Raw genomic sequence first — 19,950 nt, forward strand, 5'->3', positions numbered from 1 at the left:
ATTAAGGGTAGAAATTAGTGTGTAAACCCCACCCCTCTTGATATGAAAGATGAGTGTGTATTTAGGCTGATCATCATCACTGTCATCTTCTGATTTGTCTCTTTGATCACCTAGTTCCTGCGTCTGTCATCAGACACTAAACCCTCCCTTGTCTACGACCTGATGACAAGAGACAGAGACCAAGATGGTGGGTGGGGTTTGCTCCCACCCATCTTTGTGGTGTCTGTGGTGGGAGGAGAAGGCAGTGCAGAGGTCAACCCCTGGGTTCAGAAGGTCATCAGACAGGGACTGGTCAAAGCCTTGGATAAAACAGGAGACCAGACATGGATATTGACAGAAGGCTTTGATGAAGGCGTAGGGAGATGTGTAGGAGAGGCGGTGAGGGACATCAACAGGGTCCGTGCGGTGGGCATCACTCCCTGGGGCTTTGTGCACAACAGAGACCAGCTGGTCTCTCAGGTATTGACACACAAACACTGTTTACAAATAGTGTTTTCCTCCACCTAATTAATCATCTTCATAAAATTATCATTCTTGCCAACTCCACTATATTTACATTGTATCCTTAACTGTATTGTACAATACTGTACTGTATGTACGATACTGTACTGTATGTACTGATATTTGATATATATATGTTAATGCCACTCTCTAATAATAATAAATACTGAGATCACACATGCAGAAAGATGTGAATTGTGTTATCATGTGTGTTTTTGATTCCATGAATTAGGAAGTTGCTTAGTATATAGGACCCTTTTAGACTCATCTTAGACTCACCAGAAGCCACCAGATAACACACACTGTCAAATGCAATTCCTGTTTTCTTCCATCTCAGGGCAGATATGCTCGGTACTCTGTTAAGAACACAACCAGTGACTCCTGTTGCCTGGACAAGAACCACTCTGGCTTCCTGCTGGTGGATGATGGGAGTGAAGGTCACAGAGGAGGAGAGAAGAACTTCAGGGTCAAGTTAGAGGAACAAATATCTACACAACACATCAGAGGTACTGTAAGAGATGGTGGACGTAAAGGATTTTTATGTCACTGGAATTCAAATAATCATGGTATTATTTACCATTAAAAGTAGTAAAACACGCAGCAATTTAACTATTTAACTGTGGTTGATTTTTTTAAAACTTTGTTTATTTAGCATTTTTCAGACAGTTAGACAGGGGAAGAACATTGTTTCATCATATCATGGTTGATTTGATGTTGAACTGCTAAAAAAAAAAGAAGCTAGGCGGCCACGATTGATTATTTTCTAAGTGATTATTATATCAATTCCTTTTTTGATTAATCAAATAATCAATATTTGTTTTATTATAATTTATTAAATTGATTAGTTCAATTAACGGTTGCTCCACTTTTTAAAACAAGGTTAATAAAATCAGCAACCTGTATGGATGAGGAATCACCAAATTAATAGTTTGATGTGAAATATTATTTATATTTTCAGTTTCTTTGTTGGACATGCTCCTGGCTGTGAAAATGTAAATGTATGGCTGCAACAAACAATTAATCTGTGCATTATTTTCTCTATTATTCATTAAATTGGTCTATAAAATAACAGAAATTATGGTTAAATATGTGTTTCCCAGGTCCAAATGTGAGCACTTATGTCTTTGTTCACAACAGAAATATATTATTTTGACTGTCATAGCAAACTGTGACATTTAATTAAGCTGTAATCAGAGAACTTTGAGGGTGTTTTTTATAATTATTTTATTTTTTTTAATTGTGAAAAAAATATATCTCATGGTAAGTTCACACTGGCAGAGACATTGTGGTCCTATATATTCAATTAATCATCAAGACATACAAGGGGAGAGGGTTGAGTTATGATCTAATAATATTAATATTTCCTTACAGACAGCAGCAGCATTAATATTCCTCTCCTCAACATGCTCATAAAAGGAGAGCCATCCATGCTGATGGTACTGTACAATCAATACTTAATACTATATTCATTCATTCAATATAATTTGCATTACAATGATTGTATACAATATAACTTCACTTGAGCCAGGAGCATTATAGCATTGAGGAGTTTGTAGCACTCATGTATGATAGAAGTAGTAAGAAAGGAATGTTCTGGCCACTGCAAATGCTTTAAGTTTGGACATGCTGCACACCCCTCTGTGGTTGTAGTTGCTAGCACACTGTAATAATTCAGCATAAAGTTGGCAGTGTCTAAGCAATAATACATTTTAGTAAGATTATGCACTTAACAAGTTTGTAGACACTAAAAAGACACAAAGGAGGCCTGCCACTTGCCCAGCCGCCATTGTAAATAAGAATGTGTTCTTAATGACTTGATGAATTAAAACATTTATCATGATAATAGTAAAGAATCACTTTATATTCTCTTATATCAAAATGAGGGGGAAATGAAAGATTTACACCCCAGCTAAGTGATATAGTCCAAAATGTAGGCCCAGTTGCAGCCATTTTGAAAACTGGTTGGTCATCTTGAAACATGAAACAATTTGGAATATTGCGTGGCCAGAGGGTATCAATTAGGGCCATATATAAAGGTCATCTGTGCCAAAGTTCATGCTTGTATCACCAACTGAACTATCATATCAATTTCCCGCCTGACTAAAATTGTATGTAAAGAAATTAGAGCCAGGCTGTGAAAGTAGAATGTTATAAAATAATGTATTTAAGAGTAAACTCTCTGTCTGTCTGTCTGTCTGTCTGTCTGTCTGTCTGTCTGTCTGTCTGTCTGTCTGTCTGTCTGTCTGTCTGTCTGTCTGTCTGTCTCTCTCTCTCTCTCTCTCTCTCTCTCTCTCTCTCTCTCTCTCTCTCTCTCTCTCTCTCTCTCTCTCTCTCTCTCTCTCTCTCTCTCTCTCTCTCTCTCTCTCTCTCTCTCTCTCTCTCTCTCATATACCTTCTCTCTCTCTCTCTCATATACCTTCATCAGAGGGTGGGTGTGTCTTTGAAGAACTCCACACCCTGGTTAGTGCTGGCAGGTTCAGGAGGTGTGGCTGACCTCTTGAGTGACATCTTGGAGAACCAATCACCTGCCTCTGCTGATGATGACGTCGATAGAGTGACAAAACTGATCAGGAGACACTTCCCTTCTGAAGCCCAGACAGATCAACTTGTTAAACAGGTAAGAGCAATGATTGGTTCACATAGTACAGTGGGAAGAAGGGGTTTTGCACATAGACATAAAGGTAGACGCCTCCTCCGGCTCTGAGGCATCTGTATCTCGGGCGTGCACCAGCTTCCGCCCTCAGTCGCGTGCGTCACAGAAGGGGACGTTCGGTAGGGCAATCAGAGGCCTACCAAACTCGCCCTTCTGTTACGCACGCGACTGAGGGCGGAAGCAATACAAGGGTATTGCGATACAGGTTGCTCCAATGAACTGCAGAGGTCAATGAGGTATCTAGGTTTCTATATCTATGGTTTTGCACCCCCTGGAAATATACTTCTAATCAGTGTTTTTTGGATTGGAAAAAAAATGTGCTGAAAACTATGAGCTATGTTAAAAAGTTATAATAGAAATATCCCATCTACCATTTTTATGCAAATTAGTTCCGCCATAATCAAAAATAAAATGTCACTATATATCAGCCAATATTGCACTTAACTGAACAAATAAGATATCCAGACCTATGTTTTGAGGGTCAAGGATCACAATGAAACTATTCTTAAAGTGATCACATGTACCTGTGGCATGCTGGTATGCAAATCAGCGCTGCCATTACAATATAATTACATTTGTAACAATTATTATTATGCCAACGTTTTTAGTATTTAAAAACAAATATCATACCAATAACCTTTTTCACCAATGTGTTCATAAAGATAACTACTAACACCTGTCAATTAGTTCCATTCCAACTCCTCTGAGAAACTTGGTGGGAGCCAATCAAGAAAATCAAGCCATTATTGGGGTTCCTAGAAGGTCAAATGGAAATGGCTATAATGTAACACTAACTTCTTAAAAATGTCCTCATGTGCATACATTATGCAAAAAATACTTTTTTTTTCAACTTAGAGAGATGATTTTACACTCTCAGTTTAATTTGCATGCATTATGTATAAATTTAAATCATCATTAAAAGCAGACGGTGAAAATGTATTTCATTGTAGCAATAATCTGCATCTGCATAGTACAGTATGCATGAGAAGACAAGAAACGAAGAGCAATTATCAACATCCAAACAAAATAATAACTATTTGAATGTATCGCCATCTTCCTCATCATCATCGATGCCCACAAGACGTCCCTGGCTGATATTTCCGCACAAGAACAAAGCGGGGCTCGCAACTCACTTTTTTAATGCTGCAAAAGTTATTTATAACAAACAGCGGTCTTTTGCAAGTATAAACAAGAAAACAGGAAATTACCTTATTACATTTATACAAAAATGAATAAATTGGTTATCAGCCCCACCTGGTGATCAGGGGCAGTACCAAGACTTACATGATTTATTTATAAACATTTCATAAATGACAACAATTCATCTTATAAAATTTTTCGAACATTTTTTTTTTTTTTTTTAAGAATAATAGTAATAAAATATACAATGCCTACTAGATTGCGCAAACCTATTAATGCACAGGTTTGTGTAACCAAGGATGAGCATGAAAATAAGACATAGAATGATTTTTAAAAGGCTGTTTATTATTTTTCCTTCATAAACATCCTTCATGAACATAAATTATTCAAGCTTTTAAAATACACACTAGACTAAAACCCAACCATCATATAAATAACCAACACATACAATACCATACATTAGGCTGGCGTAACAGAGGAGGAGAAGGAGCACAGCAGCATGGAATAAGGGCATACTTTTTTACCATACTTACTAATTCACCAGGCGGCCAATATGCTGATACATTTAGAAAAGCCATGCCTTCCAGCTCTTGTCCTCCTCAGGTACGCCAACCTTACAGCAAGCTAGGGGATCCCCTGAAAGCCCAGCCATTTTAAACCATGTCTGCCAATAAACCGCACCCTTGATTAGATCATATTGTGACCTTTGACCTTGACCCTCAGGTTCAGAGCATTTGCCAGAACAGGAAGCTGATAACATTCTACCATGAAGGGCAGGAGAGACCAGAAGACTTTGATACAGTCATGATCAAAGCCCTGATGCCAGGTACAATATAGAACAATAATTCATATTATATTAAATAGTCTTTACTTCTGGGAGGTGAAAGACACTGTGGGCTGCAGCACATTATGATGTTCATTTAACATGCTGTGTGTGTGTGTGTGTGTGTGTGTGTGTGTGTGTGTGTGTGTGTGTGTGTGTGTGTGTGTGTGTGTGTGTGTGTGTGTGTGTGCGCGCGCGCTTGTTTGTTTGTTTGTTTGTTTGTTTCAGCCAGTTGTGCATCAGATAATACCTTCCCTTACAGTAAGGAGCTGATTCTAGCAGTGGGATGTAACAGAGTGGACTTTGCCAGCAGTGAGATCTTCAATGATGTCATCAACGTCAACTGGACGGTGAGAAACAACATCACAACTTACATATAATCACTGCATGTAAATACTGTCACCTAGTGGTACAGAAATACTGTAGATTAACACTAGATAATTACACAGAATGTCATTATTGTCTACATTATGTTTCCTTTTCATTTTCTGGTCTACACCTCAAAATAACCGGTGTCTGTTTTACCTCCACTGTGTCCAACAGGATGAAGCTCTGACTGACTGCATGACATACGCACTGATCTACGACAAGCTCCAGTTTGTACCTCTGTTCATTAAGAAGAATATCCTGACTTATGGCCTCCTCGAGAAAATCTACAGCAGAGTGGCTAAAGACACACTGGCCTACAAGCTGCTACTGGAACGCTTGAATGAGCGACTGGGAACCTCAGACCTTGACTCTCTGAAAGAGATCAGCCTGTTTGAGGTGGGTTTAGTGAAATCTATATTATGACCTTTGATTGATTAGTGGTTCTGAAGAGATGACCTTCACTCACTACTTAATGCTGTAATGTTGTGGGGGGGGGGGGGGGGCAGTTAAACTCACAGCACAATCTACTTGGAATGTAAATCAAATGTGTAATTCTTCGGTCAATAATATGATCTTGAAATCATATTATCTGTTGAGAATATGGGCAGAAACTTAGTATGGCCAAAACTGTTACTTTTCATGAAATTGGTAAAATAACCTGTGTTCCAATTGGCTACAATGTAGTTATGAATTAGTCAAAAGCTCTTTTCATCTTTTCATTGGTTCAATATTTATGAAATCCACAGACACAGCCTGCAGGAGCTTGTAGATTGGCAAAGCCGCTTGATTTGAGAGGACATTTGGGCTTGATGATGATGGAGTTTTGTCTTATGCTCTCTCTCTCCAGGTGTCAGGTGTCTTGAAGAAGTTAATGGTTGATGTGAAGCCTTTCTACTTCACTGTTCTGGGTCTAGAAGACTTCACCTCTGACAAGAAGGCTCTGGAGGTATTCTTCTGAATATATACTACTGTTATGTTCTTTCATCTAATCTTTAAATAGTCAGCCTCTACTGTGCTGTAATATTTCAAGGATCTGTTACACAATATCAAACTCTGTACAAATGTATGTGAATACAACCATAATACAGCCCTAATTTAAAACAATCCCAGATTGGGCCTGGCATCTGGCATTGGTTTTAAAATACAAAAGGATTTTAATGGTTTAAATCATATCTCCAATTTCCTCTTCATATAGTCCTGTTCTTCTCTCCTTCTCAGTGTGCCAAAAAGCTGCTGGATGGAGAATGTTCATACAGGAACGAGCCCTGTGAATCCCCCTGGACTCATTTATTTATCTGGGCTGTCCTAACAAGCCACAGTGACATGGCTGTTTTCTTCTGGGACAAGGTAAAACACCTGATGCTCACAGAAGGCTTTATTTATATGTACATGTATATGGTGTGTAGTGTGTCTGTAACCAGCCCTCTGTCACTGTGTATCTCTGTCCCTTTGTCCCTCTGTCCCTCTGTCCATCTGTCCATCTTTCCATCTGTCCATCTGTCCCCCTGTCCCTCTCTCTCTCTCTGTCTATATGTCTGTGTCTGTATCTGTCCCTCTGTCTCTCTTTCCATCTGTCTCTCTATCCGTCTCCCAGGCAAAGGAGTCAGTGCTGAATGCTCTGAGTGCTTGTAAGATGCTTAGAGAGATGTCAAAGATGGAATATGGGACAAAGACCAAACTTTCCATGAAAGAGCTGGCACAGAAGTTTGAGAACCTGGCACATGGTGAGACCTTTAATAAATCACCAGACTGAAGTTTTTAAGTTGTGGTTCCTGAACTGACTGAACATACATACATACATACATACATACATACATACATACATACATACATACATACATACATACATACATACATACATACATACATACATACATACATACATACATACATACATACATACATACATACATACATACATACATACATACATACATAGCAGTAGAACGAATAACCCCTTGTTTGAGCCAAATCTGGATTGAACGTGATTTGTGGAGCTCCCTCTGGTGTTGTGATTATGGACGTCTTTGACGTTTTTGAAGTATAGTTTGACAGTGGGTGTCTTTGTGGGGTAGTGTATCTTGTAGACCAGGCCCATTGCAAGTTGCTGAACACTGTCCTCTAAGCTGAGCCATCCCACCCTAGCAAAGTCAGCAGGGGTTAAATGAGTTGTAGGTGTGAGGCCAAGCAGTAGCCTGACAAGTTTGTTTTGGGATGTCTGGAGCCTTGTTTTAAGGCCTTTGTGGTGCTATGGTACCATGAGGTGCATGCATAGTCATAGTGACATTGGATGAGTGCTCCTGCTAGAGTCCTCAATGTATTCCTACTGACCAGTGAGGAAATCCTGTACAAAAATGATATATACATGCACGCACGCACGCACGCACGCACGCACGCACGCACACACACACACACACACACATACACACATACATACATACATACATACATATACACACGCGCACACGCGCACGCACGCACGCACGCACGCACGCACGCACGCACGCACGCACGCACGCACACACACACATACACACATTTGTTTATTACATAATGATTTCATTGTGTGTGGTATTTTTCACCTCAGATGTGTTGGGTTCATGTTGCCAGAGCGATGAGAGGAAGTCCTTCGCGTTGCTCAACACAGCGTCTCCAGTCTGGGGAACAAACTGCTTCCAGATGGCCATAGCTGTTGAATCACTCCTCTTCTTCAACCATGATGCATTACAGGTAGGTCCAGCTCTAACTGGCTGGTTCAGCTGGTCACAGTCTGAGTTATGTTACCGTTTTAACATTTACAGCACAGAGTGGTCCACCAGGCGGGGGAGCGTATCTATGTTCCCCAGGTTCTATGTTCCCCAATTACCCCCTTATAAACGGTTCTATGTTCCCCGCTTAGCCAAAAAATGTTCTATGTTCCCCGGGTTCTGTTTCCCCACTCAATAAAAAAAAAAGTTTTATGTTCCCCGTTCACCTAAAAAAAAAGTTCTATGCCCCACGTTAACAAAAAAAGGTTCTATGTTCCCTGTTCAACAAAAAAAAAGGTTATATGTTCCCCGTTTACCCCCCAAAAAGGTTATATGTTCCCTGTTTACATCTCTTAACACACACAACGGAACATAATGAGGAAAATTCCTATCAGAAACTTACCCTAAGGGGCCCCGCCCCCTTTCCCCCGGCAGCCATCTTAGTGGTGTAGATCACCTCCAGGCAGAGAGCCTGCAGCATAAGCCTGCAATGACAGACTCCCTTTTTCTACTGACTGACTGCCAGCCGCTCCCTCTCGACTCCTCCTGACTCCTCCTGACTCCTCCTGACTCTTCCTAGCAGCTACTGACTCCTCCAGACTCCTACTGACTCCTCCGGACTCCTGCTGACTCCTCCTAACTCCTACTGACTTCTCCTGACTCCTCCTAACTCCTACTGACTCCTACTCTGAGTCAGGAGGAGTCGAGACTGCCCCTTAGCCTGATTAGCCTTTCCAGAAGTTTTTAAATCATTTTAAATCATTCACTCAGACGCCTACTCATGTAGGCGTCACGTCATTGACCCTGTGTGTCTGATTGGTCAAGGGACCGACCGGAACAGTTGATATCAACATACATTTAGATGCATTTGTATCACAAAACTATATCATAATCACATTAGCACATGTGTTATCATGGTGGATTTTCTGAACAAAGTTCCTGGGGAAAAATGCACTTAACGGCTGGATTGAAAACCTTCTGGAAAGGATATAGGCCCAGGGCCCACCATAGATCGCCCAATAGTGATTTCTCTCCATTATGTTTGTGTCTAGAGATGTTATTACAAAATATAAATGCTACGACTGTGTTTCCTGCATTTTTGGGTGAGAGGGGTACAGTACATAGAACCTTTTCATGGTTGAACGAGGAACATAAAGCCCGGGGGACATAGAACTGATGCCAGACGAACCAGCTATTCAAAATGAGTCACACTTAGTTTTTTCCCACCACCACCCCAGCACCACCACTCGCCTCTGCTTTCCCGAAGGGTTCTCTTTCCCCTGGGGGGGTTTGTTATAGATGCACGTATATCTCCCTGCTCTTAAATGGTTGTCTGCTACTGTGCTGAGCACGGAGTAATGTATAGCAGAGCCTGAACGCCAAGATCAAATATAATATTCACACTTGTACTTACATTCTATGAATATAATGTTTTCAAGGAATTAATGGTCTCAACCTATTCGTGGGTTATCTGACTGATAACAAAAGAGTATTTTCCACTTTACTGAGAAGACTGTCCAAATGAGTTCTTGGACATGTGACTGTTTTTATCCTAATGTAGTTTTTAACCCGGAAAACGAATGATGCCCTTTAGTTCTGAGAAATGGGTTTGGAATATACTGTAGCTTATGAAAATCAAATGACATACAGTAGTTAAATTACACTCTGTGTGTTACATTAACACAGACATGACTAAAACAACTGACCGTTCTGCTTCACAGTCCATGCTGTCTCAGGTTTGGTGGGGTTACCTGGAGGGAGACACAAAGGTGTGGGGATTCCTTCTAAGCCTGGCTCCAGTCTCTGTCTTTGCGAGCAACATAGTGATGTACATCCTCTTCCTCTTCCTGTTTGCCTACATGCTGCTGGTGGACTTTAAGCCACCGCCCCCTAGTGGGCCGTCCATCAGTGAATGTGTGCTGTACTTGTGGGTGTTCACCTTCTTATGTGAGGAGATCCGACAGGTGAGTGGAGGGAGATTCTCTCTCTCTTTTTGCATTTCCTGTGTTAAAGGGATATTTCACTTTTAAAAAAAAATGTGGTCATTTTATCGTCTACTCAGGCTTTTGTGAGCCCCCCCGGACAGTTTTTAAGTTGCTTTATTAAGTATTTAGATATTTGATATTATATTCATTTTATCAGACACGCCCTCTTCCTATACAAACCCATTGTAACTTCAAACTCCATTTTAACCATGTTAGATTCTTCGGAAACACCCGTCCTTGGTTCTGGTGACTCATATTGTCCTTCTAATACGCAAGGAGACCAAAGTTCAATTACCTTTTTCATTTTTGGGGGGGAAAATGAAAAACATTAAATACAATAAAAAAAAATAAAAAATGAAGTAAGTAAGTAATAAAAATACACGTATTAGGAGGGCAGGATGACTCACCAGAACCAAGGACGGGTGTTTTTGATGAATCTAACATGTTAAAAATGGAGTTGTATTGGAAGATGAAATGAATATCAAATATCTAAATACTGAATCAAGCAAATTAAAAACTGTCTGGGGGGCTCACAAAAGCCTGAGTAGATGATAAAATGACCCAAAATTGATTTGAAAGTGAAATATCCCTTTAACACACTCTCCCAGTCATCCAATAAACTATCTATATAAGTACAACAGTGGAATGAAGTTTGATTCATGTGTCATTAATATAACAAATTGACAAAAAGAATGAAGGAATAAGACTTGCCTTCATTTATCAAATATTCACCATTATAATCAGATTATAAGTTATTTTTCTATTGGCAAGTTTGTATGTTTGCATATATATGGCTATGAATAATGCAGTATAAAGACTGTTTAAAACTGCTTTTTAGGTATTTAATTTAGTTTATTATGACTATTTTGAATCTTCGTATTTTTGTCCACATTGTTGAGGAGGCTCTAAGTAGAAAAATGTCACTGCCTGCAATGTCGCCACAGCTGTAATGTACTGTAAGTACAGCTGATTGTCTATCAACTGTAATCTATTGACTTGATTCAGTTTGACTGATGTGTTTAATTACTTTCAGGCATTCTCTGTGAGCTACCGGTACAATTTCTGCCAGAAGATGAGGCTTTACTGGAAGGATGTCTGGAACAGGTGTGACGCAATTGCCATCATTCTGTTCATTATTGGTCTCATCAGCAGGTTGGTACAAAGAACATTTTCTTTACTATTACTTGAAGTAAATAGAGAACTATGATAAATACAGAAACCGTGATAATAATCATACAATCATAAAAATAGGAGTTTGATTTAAATGAAATGAAATGTTTTCTTCTGCTCGTGTGCTTCAGGATGTTTGAGTGGTCCTATGAGTTTGGACGATGTGTCCTGTGTATCGACTACATGGTCTTCACACTCTGTCTCATTCACATCTCTGCCATTCACAAAGAGATGGGACCAAAAATCATCATTGTTGGCAGGATGGTAAGATATAAGACAAACTTGCTGTTTTATTACATGGCTTGGTTGAATGCTTGATTCTGTTTGGTCAATCATTGAATTCAGCGGTGTGTTATTTTTGAATAATGACCTCTGAACTCAATAACTTTGACTGCCAGAGTAATAGTGTAATAGTGTGCCACTGCTGCCAGCGAAAACGAGCGATTTTACTGTACCTTTGAACAATCATGGAATATTCTCCGTGACCACTGTCCTCACGGAGATCGGCTCATTACACGCACAGGAAAAAAAAACACTGAGAACACAAAACTCGTCAGTGGCAGGCAAAGAGTTAAGTAGCCATGTAATAAGCGGGATAATCATTTTTGAGAAATAAATAAATATTATAATGAACACAAAATGTCTTCTTTCTCACTGTGCAGATGAAAGATGTCGGCTTTTTCCTCTTCTTCCTGGGGCTGTGGATTATGGCATATGGAGTAGCCAATCAGGCGCTGCTCTATTCCTACGATCCCAACCCAAGTCGTATCTTCCGTGGCGTGATCTACAGACCTTACCTCTACATCTTTGGAGATTTTAATCTTCAGGAAATAGAAGGTGTGTGTGTGTGTGTGTGTGTGTGTGTGTGTGTGTGTGTGTGTGTGTGTGTGTGTGTGTGTGTGTGTGCGTGCGTGCGTGCGTGCGTGCGTGCGTGCGTGCGTGCGTGCGTGCAAACCACATACCACTTTTGGAGCTAGAGAGAACATGATAAACACTTAAATTCCTACTCCTCGTAGGATATTTCAACAATATGCATGAAAATTAGGGCTGCACATTTCTTGCTTTTTTTTCTCTCTAAAAATTAAGCTAAGGACCAACATGAGACATGGGTCTAAGGTTCAATACCATTCTGACTAGATTATTCTCAGCTGTTTGGAGTTCAGTTTGAATCTGTTTCAGGGTGCTACTGTACCATGTAATAGAGGCATAGTCAAACTGAAGCTGTATTAAAACTGACAATAACAATTGCAGGATTTCTTTATCCAAAGATTTCGTAGACCACCTTGTTATAACTCTTTGTCAAAATCACAACCAAAGTATTTAACATGTTTTTCAATCAAAGTGACTCATACTATAATACTGACCTCTATGGTGGTATAAGAGCACCTCTAATGACAATAGAATATGAAGTTGATTGCCCACATGCTGTCGTGTTGCGCTGCTTCGTCCCCGTTATTATCGCTTGCAGCTATATTTATATTTGTTTTAGTTTATAGTTTATATTTTACTACAACCTGCCCAACGCGTATTATTATTATTATTATTATTATTATTATTATTATTATTATTATTATTATTATTATTATTATTATTATTATTATTATTATTATTATTATTATATTACATGTATTACTATTACTATTACTATTAGGCTACTCTTAATCATGTTCTTCTTCTTCATGTATTTGTTTGTTTGTATCAAAGTGGGACAAGAGTGGAACATGAGCTGCACTAAAAACGTGACACTGATAGATGACGGTGCTGAGCCATGCAGGAGCGAGTACAACAACTGGCTGGTGATCATTCTGCTGGTGGTTTTCCTGCTGGTCACCAACATACTGCTCATCAACCTGCTCATTGCCATCCTCAGGTAGAGAACCAGCCTTCTGTCTGTCACTCCATTAATGTTACTCTGTCTTTCTTCTTGGTTTCCTGAACTGCTCTCATCTCCTCTCATCAGTCATCACCTCTGATCTTACCTTCTACATGTTATCACCTTTCCAACACTTCTTATTTAACATGCAGGTGCATAAACATAGCCAATAATAACAGTTAAGGCATTATATTTGGGACTGAAAACTATTTGACTGTAAATCGACAGGATATAGAAAATAATTACAGCTTCCTCTTGCATAAGGCAGGGATTAATTATCTAGGCTACATTCGCGCAGGTTGTGTCCGTGGCTGCATGTGTCATGATTTCTCTGCATGTTGCATCATTAGTTTCATGCCAACACATGTTCTTATGAATAATGAGCAATAGTCTAAAAGTCAGGCCGTCTAGGCAAATCTTTCATAAGGTTGATTGATTCATCTGGCCAGCAATGAATGAAAGTTTAAGCTAGTCACCATACTGTATATGTTCGTTTGGTGACATCATTATAATATGTTGTGAGTGCGTCCATGCATCTGCTAGATGCAACTTTGGGAAAGTTGAATAAGCTTTAGTGGTGATCTTCTACAGATGTTCTGCTTTATTAATGACTTATTATTGTTTTTTCTGTAAAGCACTTCTGCTTTATTTTATTTTGTATTTTTTTTGTTTGCTCTGTAAAGCACTTTGAGCTGCATTCATGCCATGAAAGTTGCTATATAAATCAAGAGAGAGAGAGAGAGAGAGAAGCAGCCACAGAGAGGCGCATAGGATTTGACATGTGTCTGATTTGCAGACAGTGATAATAATGAATTATGGTGTTTTTTTTTAATCAGTCAGGATGTCTGGAGAGAATGTCATTTTTCAGTCTTTCTTGCCAGGAGCCAACACTGGTTTTGTAGTGGTTTGATTTGATAGTTTGTTGTTTTGTGCCTTCAACCCTCCATGCAGCAACACCTTCGACAAGGTGGAGGTGAAGAGCGACATCTACTGGAGGTTCCAGCACTACAACCTCGTGATGGAGTACCAGTCCCGTCCTGTTTTGGCACCTCCGTTCATCATCCTCTCACACCTTCATTCCCTCTTATTTTCCCCTGATAACGACCCTTGTTGGGACGACAACGTCTGTGGTCAGTTTTTGATTTGTATTAAATCTAATGAACATAAAAAATACTTATTTAATCTTTTATCTTTTGGTAAAGGTTATAGTGTGATTTGACCACTGGGTGGTCAAGTCTTATCAATGATAAGAATCATTGATAACTATTTATTGTCTGTGCATGCATGAATCTACTAATGCATGAATCTACTATTGCATATGAATGCATGAATGAGCAGGTTACAATGATGGGAGTCGTTCCTGAGGCATTCATCTTAACAAACTGATCTCATCTGTACTTAATAATGTGTAACTGTGTTTTTAGCATCTACCAATCATTACATTGATTATGATGGTAATCAATGTAATTATTTGATTTGTTGGCATCGTATAGGCCACACCTTTCAGCCCAACGTCAGCTCACAGCTGCTGAGATACTGTAGCTATACATAATGTTCATGGTGCATGACAATAATTTAACCCTTTCCCCCAATGGTTAGGAATCATGGGGGACATCAAAAAAAGTTACCCGCCGGAAGACGTTAAGAAATGGGAGACCGATCAAAAGAAAATCATCTTGACAGCCCAGAGTGAGACAGAGAGAAGCAGTGACTCTGAGAGGATTAAGCAGATTTCTGACAAGTAAGATGATGATGATGACTCCATGTCAATCACTAAATGGCTGGCTATTGTATTGTATTGTATTGTATTGTACTAGAGGTCTGGGGGCGCCCTATGGGCGCCCTGCCCCCTAGCCGTGCACGGGGCTCTAGTGAGGGCTTGCTTATTTTGGGGTTACAAAATCGTGGCATAAAAAATAAAAAAAAGAAGAAAAAAAAAGAAGGGGGCACGGTGGCGCAGTCGGTAGTGCTGTTGCCTCACAGCTAGAAGGTCCTGGGTTCGATTCCCGCCGGTGAAGCTGTGGGCACTGGGGGCGTGTATTCTCCTCCGCGTCATCAGCGCCCATACCCTAGGTGGGGTCGGCGAAAGGGCCTACTCTGCGTGGAGTTTGCATGTCTCCCCGTGTCTCTCAGGGTAGTTAATACCCTCACAAAAACATGCAGTAATCCTGGTCGCTATACCACCTCCCCCATGACAGCCGGGGTGCCTGATGGAGGGGAAGGGAGCTGGTTGGAATAACGTGTTCCTTCCACGCGCTACGTCCAACCGGGGAAGCTCCCCCCTGTCAGGTGACAAGAAGCTCAGTTGGCTCTCATGCATTGAAGGAGGCATGAGCTCGGCTCTGGGCTCCCTAGGCTGGTGGGGGAAGTGTAGCGCCCAGGATCACTTTTAGATCATTGTAAACAACCATGGATCTAACTGTTACCACTGTTGTTCTTCTACAGTTGAGTGCAACAAACAATTCTGCCTCAATACTCAATCATGTATTTAACAAAAGCGATCATGGCACACCAACAATAAAAAAAATGGCATATAAATACAAAATACATTCATGAAAAATAGAATCTTTAGCCTATCAAATCTGTAGCCTACTGCACTAACAATAACAACCACAGTTGAATTTACCTATCATATACCTATCAACATTTTATTATCACACTGTTGTGTGTTGTGTGTTGCGTGTGTGTGGTGGGTGTTTCTTAGTGCTTTAGATTGTCATAAAAGCTGTGAAAGTCTTTTGGCATGATCTCCTTGAGCTCTTGGAGATGTTTGAAACAAACTCCTGCACACACTCATTCTCTGTCCATTAACATTTAAAAAGAAAACACGAGCAGATGACCTTTGTGAAGACACCCTTCTCCTCTTTACTGGGGTGACATCTATCAAACCTTGCACATACATTCTCTTCTCTTCCCAGTTTATGTTCTCCCAAAAGCATTGAAAAATCTTCTCCCTGTCTGCCTCATACAGAGCAGAGCTTCTCGAGAGCCTGAGAGGAGGGGGGAGTTGTTTGTTTTTGACGGACAGTTTGAGGGTCCAATGGAGTTAGGAGTTTTCGTCAGAGGCGCTTTTTAATACTTTTCATATGTTATTATTTAAAAAAAAATTACACATATGTAGAGGGGGTTCAATAGCGTTGATTCATGAAAAAAAAAATAAAACTGAAAAAGGATTTAGCTGGTCCCGGCTGGACACTGACGATATGTAATAATATCTATTATAATATAATATATAACATCATTAATACAATATTTATTATAAGCAAGCGGCAGCGCAATGCGCACACGACCATATCATTTAGCTTCAACTAATGATCAATATAATGAATAGCTAGAATGATTCGAAAAAATGTAAGCCTGTCATTTTTCTTCGAGTAGCCTACTGTATGATACTCACCGCACAAGCCTTGCACATCCACGAAGTAGGCTAATCCAACGTTTCATAATCATAATCATTATAATTTTCAATTGATAAAATGGTCAATCTATCCTCCGTACATATCCATTGTCCCAAGAAATAGTTGGAGAATGAGCACTCAGGTTTGCAATGTTAAAACAAAACTCAAGTGAAACCTATAGAATAGGGCATAGGCCTACCACCGGTTGCTTCAGTGATTTTACAGTCATTTTCGCCTTAAAGAAAGTAAGTGCTGATGATATTTATAAGTTAAAGATACAGCATAATCCGCTTAGTTTTGTTTCAGTGAAAATCTGACTGCTGACAGCTGGTGTTTGAATGAGATGAGCCACACACGTGCACGTGCACACCGTCCCACACTTTGTGTTTGCATTTTAAGAACACATGCAGCAGTAGCAATATTTATACCATATTATATATGTGCTGTATTCAGACAAAATAAATGTACCGCGAGCAGCACTCTGTAGTGCATTTTAGAAAGGGTCCCCGCTACCCCTCCTATCAGCCAACCAGAGAGCTCTACCTCCTCTCCGCCAGCCCGGCGGTCGAATGCCGACCGAGCAAGTTTGGTCCATTCGACAACAGATTTTCGGCCACAGGCTCTCTCCAACGCTTACCGCCGCCAACGTCGATGCGGTGGAGAGTTACCTTAACTCATTGAGTGCCAGAAATAAAACATTGTTTGCTAAGCCACTGCCAGCGATTTCTGAATGTTTTCACACTTGTCACTGTTGTCTCATGACAACAGTGACCTACATACTGTAGCATTCAAGATGTACGCGGTTCCGAGCGGGCTTTAACCCTGGCAGTTTTCATCTTAACTGTCTACCACAGACAGGAACCAGTCTAGTGGCTATGGTTGTAAAGAAGTTGTTAAAGCGATTAGCCACATCCAACTTATTTGTAATGAGCATGCCGTCTGAATTAATGTTGATGTTTGTAGATCTTACTGTAGCAGTTCATTTATGTTTTTGTCAATTTTGTCTTTGAGGAAGTTTCAATCCGGATTTGTATCTGATTGCGGAGCATAATGCTCTGTTCACGTAGCTGAACAGTACGTTTTTTTACGGTACTCAGAGTAGCTGTTGTCTCTGACCTACGTAGCATTCAAGATATACACGGTTCCGAGCGGGCTTTAACCCTGGCAGTTTTCATCTTAACTGTCTACCACAGACATGAAGTCAGTCTTAAAGTGGAACCATGGCCGAGGAGCCATGGACCAGTGGGACCATGGCTCCTCGACCATGGCTCCAATTGGTTACATTGGACCAGTCCAGCCTGAGTGATTTAAGGCCTCACTTGAGTATATTTTTCAGTTATCTGAATCTGACTGTTTTGTGACTGTCAGCCTTGGATTTCTGAATTTTTCGGGTACATAAAACGATGTAGTGGTCACTTAACCCGCACTCAAAAGCTTGTAGATCTGCTATTTTCAAACAATTTAGTACTTTTACTTTTGGTACTTTAAGTACATTTTGTTACCGGTACTTTTGTACTCTTACTCAAGTAAATTTGGAATTCCAGACTTGTACTTGTAACGGAGTACTTCTATATTGCAGTATTGATACTTTTACTTAAGTAAAACATTTGAGTACTTTTTCCACCACTGCTTGGGAGTGACTTATGCTCGAGTACCCCGGATGCGATGTACACAGGATGTTGATATGATACCGGATGTTATGATGTTGACATGCTGAAGTGATCGTCAAGTAAAAAGCATTTGCAACACAACAACCGTGTGGTTATTCTAGACTAGAGACAAGATCTTTCTGGTTGAGCTTTGGGAAATATTATGTCAACCCACATAGTTTCAATTGAGATATATACAAACACAATTAATACACCCCTGATGTAGCCTCTAAACTACGCCTCTCACAAAAGGGTAACGGTGAACGAACCGTGCCATGTCATTATTCCGACATTCCATTATTCCGACTGGCCCCATTATAACTAACCCCCACCCTAACCTCACACTAACCTAATAGTCAGAATAATGGGATGTCGGAATTATGAGCGGACCCCGAACGAACAGAGTAGGAGACCAGTAGGAGACCACTGTATAATACATTGTACTGAACTGTAGCAGCTCAACCTCATTTTAATCACTTTAATCATGATTAGATTATTGATGTTTTTATTGTTTTAGTTGTGAAACTGACAAATATTTGACAATTATTTTACGTATTTGATTATATGTTTTTTTATATCGTACTAATGCCCTCTACAACACCCCCCCCCCTCCTTGTATGTGTGTGTGTGCGTCTGTGTGTGTGTGTGTGCTTTGGCAGAGTGGACAGTGTGTTCAAAGAGCTGACTGAACAGCTGACTGACGTTGATCAGAGACAGAGAGCTTTGGAGACCAAGGTATAACCCAGATGTTTATTTAATTCTCTCCTCAGAGTCTGTTTCTACGGCTAACCATTGATCTGTGATGACTTATCGTGTTCTTATGGTTCAGTCCTCAGGAATAATTGAGTACAAATGTTGGCCTCCATTCTGTCAAAGAAGAGTTTTATCATTTCAATGTTGACATTCATGCCTATATGCTGTTTTTACTGTTTGTGTCCACTAGGTGGAGAATGCTCTCAGTCAGATCTTAGACACTTTGGCCAAAGCACCCTGGAACAAACCCTGTCAACCTAAACATCCTGGACCAAACCCCCGTCAACATAAACATTCTTCATTAGAATAAGTTTATCTTGTATTACTACATGGCTTGGTTGAATGCTTGATTCAGATTGGTCACTCACTGAATTCAGCGGCCTGTTATTCTTGAATAATGACCTCTGAACTCAATAACAGACCGCTGTCTAATCAAAGACTCAGAGCACCTGCTCATATCAATCTGTCTAATCAAAGACTTAGAGCACCTACTCATATCAATCTGTCTAATCAAAGGCTTAGAGCACCTGCTCATATCAATCTGTCTAATCAAAGACTCAGAACACCTGCTCATATCAATCTGTCTAATCAAAGACTCAGAACACCTGCTCATATCAATCTGTCTAATCAAAGACTCAGAACACCTGCTCATATCAATCTGTCTAATCAAAGACTCAGAGTACCAGATTGGCTCATAGCAATCTGTCTAATCAAAGACTCAGAGCACCTGCTCATATCAATCTGTCTAATCAAAGACTCAGAGCACCTGCTCATATCAATCTGTCTAATCAAAGACTCCGAACACCTGCTCATATCAATCTGTCTAATCAAAGACTTAGAGTACCTGATTGGCTCATAGCAATCTGTCTAATCAAAGACTCAGAGCACC

The 19,950-nt window shown here is 40.1% G+C and overlaps 1 protein-coding gene and 1 long non-coding RNA gene across 2 annotated transcripts; both read left to right on the plus strand.

Moving 5' to 3' along the window:
- Positions 1 to 5,758: 5,758 nt before the first annotated feature.
- Positions 5,759 to 6,833, plus strand: LOC308094102. Its single transcript, XR_013933921.1, has 3 exons — positions 5,759 to 5,882; positions 6,334 to 6,432; positions 6,705 to 6,833. It is a non-coding gene; the product is annotated as an uncharacterized lncRNA (long non-coding RNA).
- Positions 6,834 to 7,102: 269 nt separating this feature from the next.
- LOC308093653 (transient receptor potential cation channel subfamily M member 5-like) lies at positions 7,103 to 17,075 on the plus strand (the record flags this gene model as incomplete). Its single annotated transcript, XM_080439982.1, has 9 exons — positions 7,103 to 7,210; positions 8,074 to 8,216; positions 9,955 to 10,197; positions 11,252 to 11,370; positions 11,520 to 11,652; positions 12,051 to 12,225; positions 13,093 to 13,258; positions 14,213 to 14,391; positions 17,059 to 17,075. Exons 1-9 carry the CDS (start codon positions 7,120 to 7,122, stop codon positions 17,073 to 17,075), a joined length of 1,266 nt encoding a protein of 421 aa, XP_080296108.1. The 5' UTR covers positions 7,103 to 7,119.
- Positions 17,076 to 19,950: the final 2,875 nt, after the last annotated feature.

Source organism: Gymnoscopelus braueri (assembly GCF_963280865.1).
Source record: "Gymnoscopelus braueri genome assembly, chromosome: 10".
Taxonomy (NCBI): domain Eukaryota; kingdom Metazoa; phylum Chordata; class Actinopteri; order Myctophiformes; family Myctophidae; genus Gymnoscopelus; species Gymnoscopelus braueri.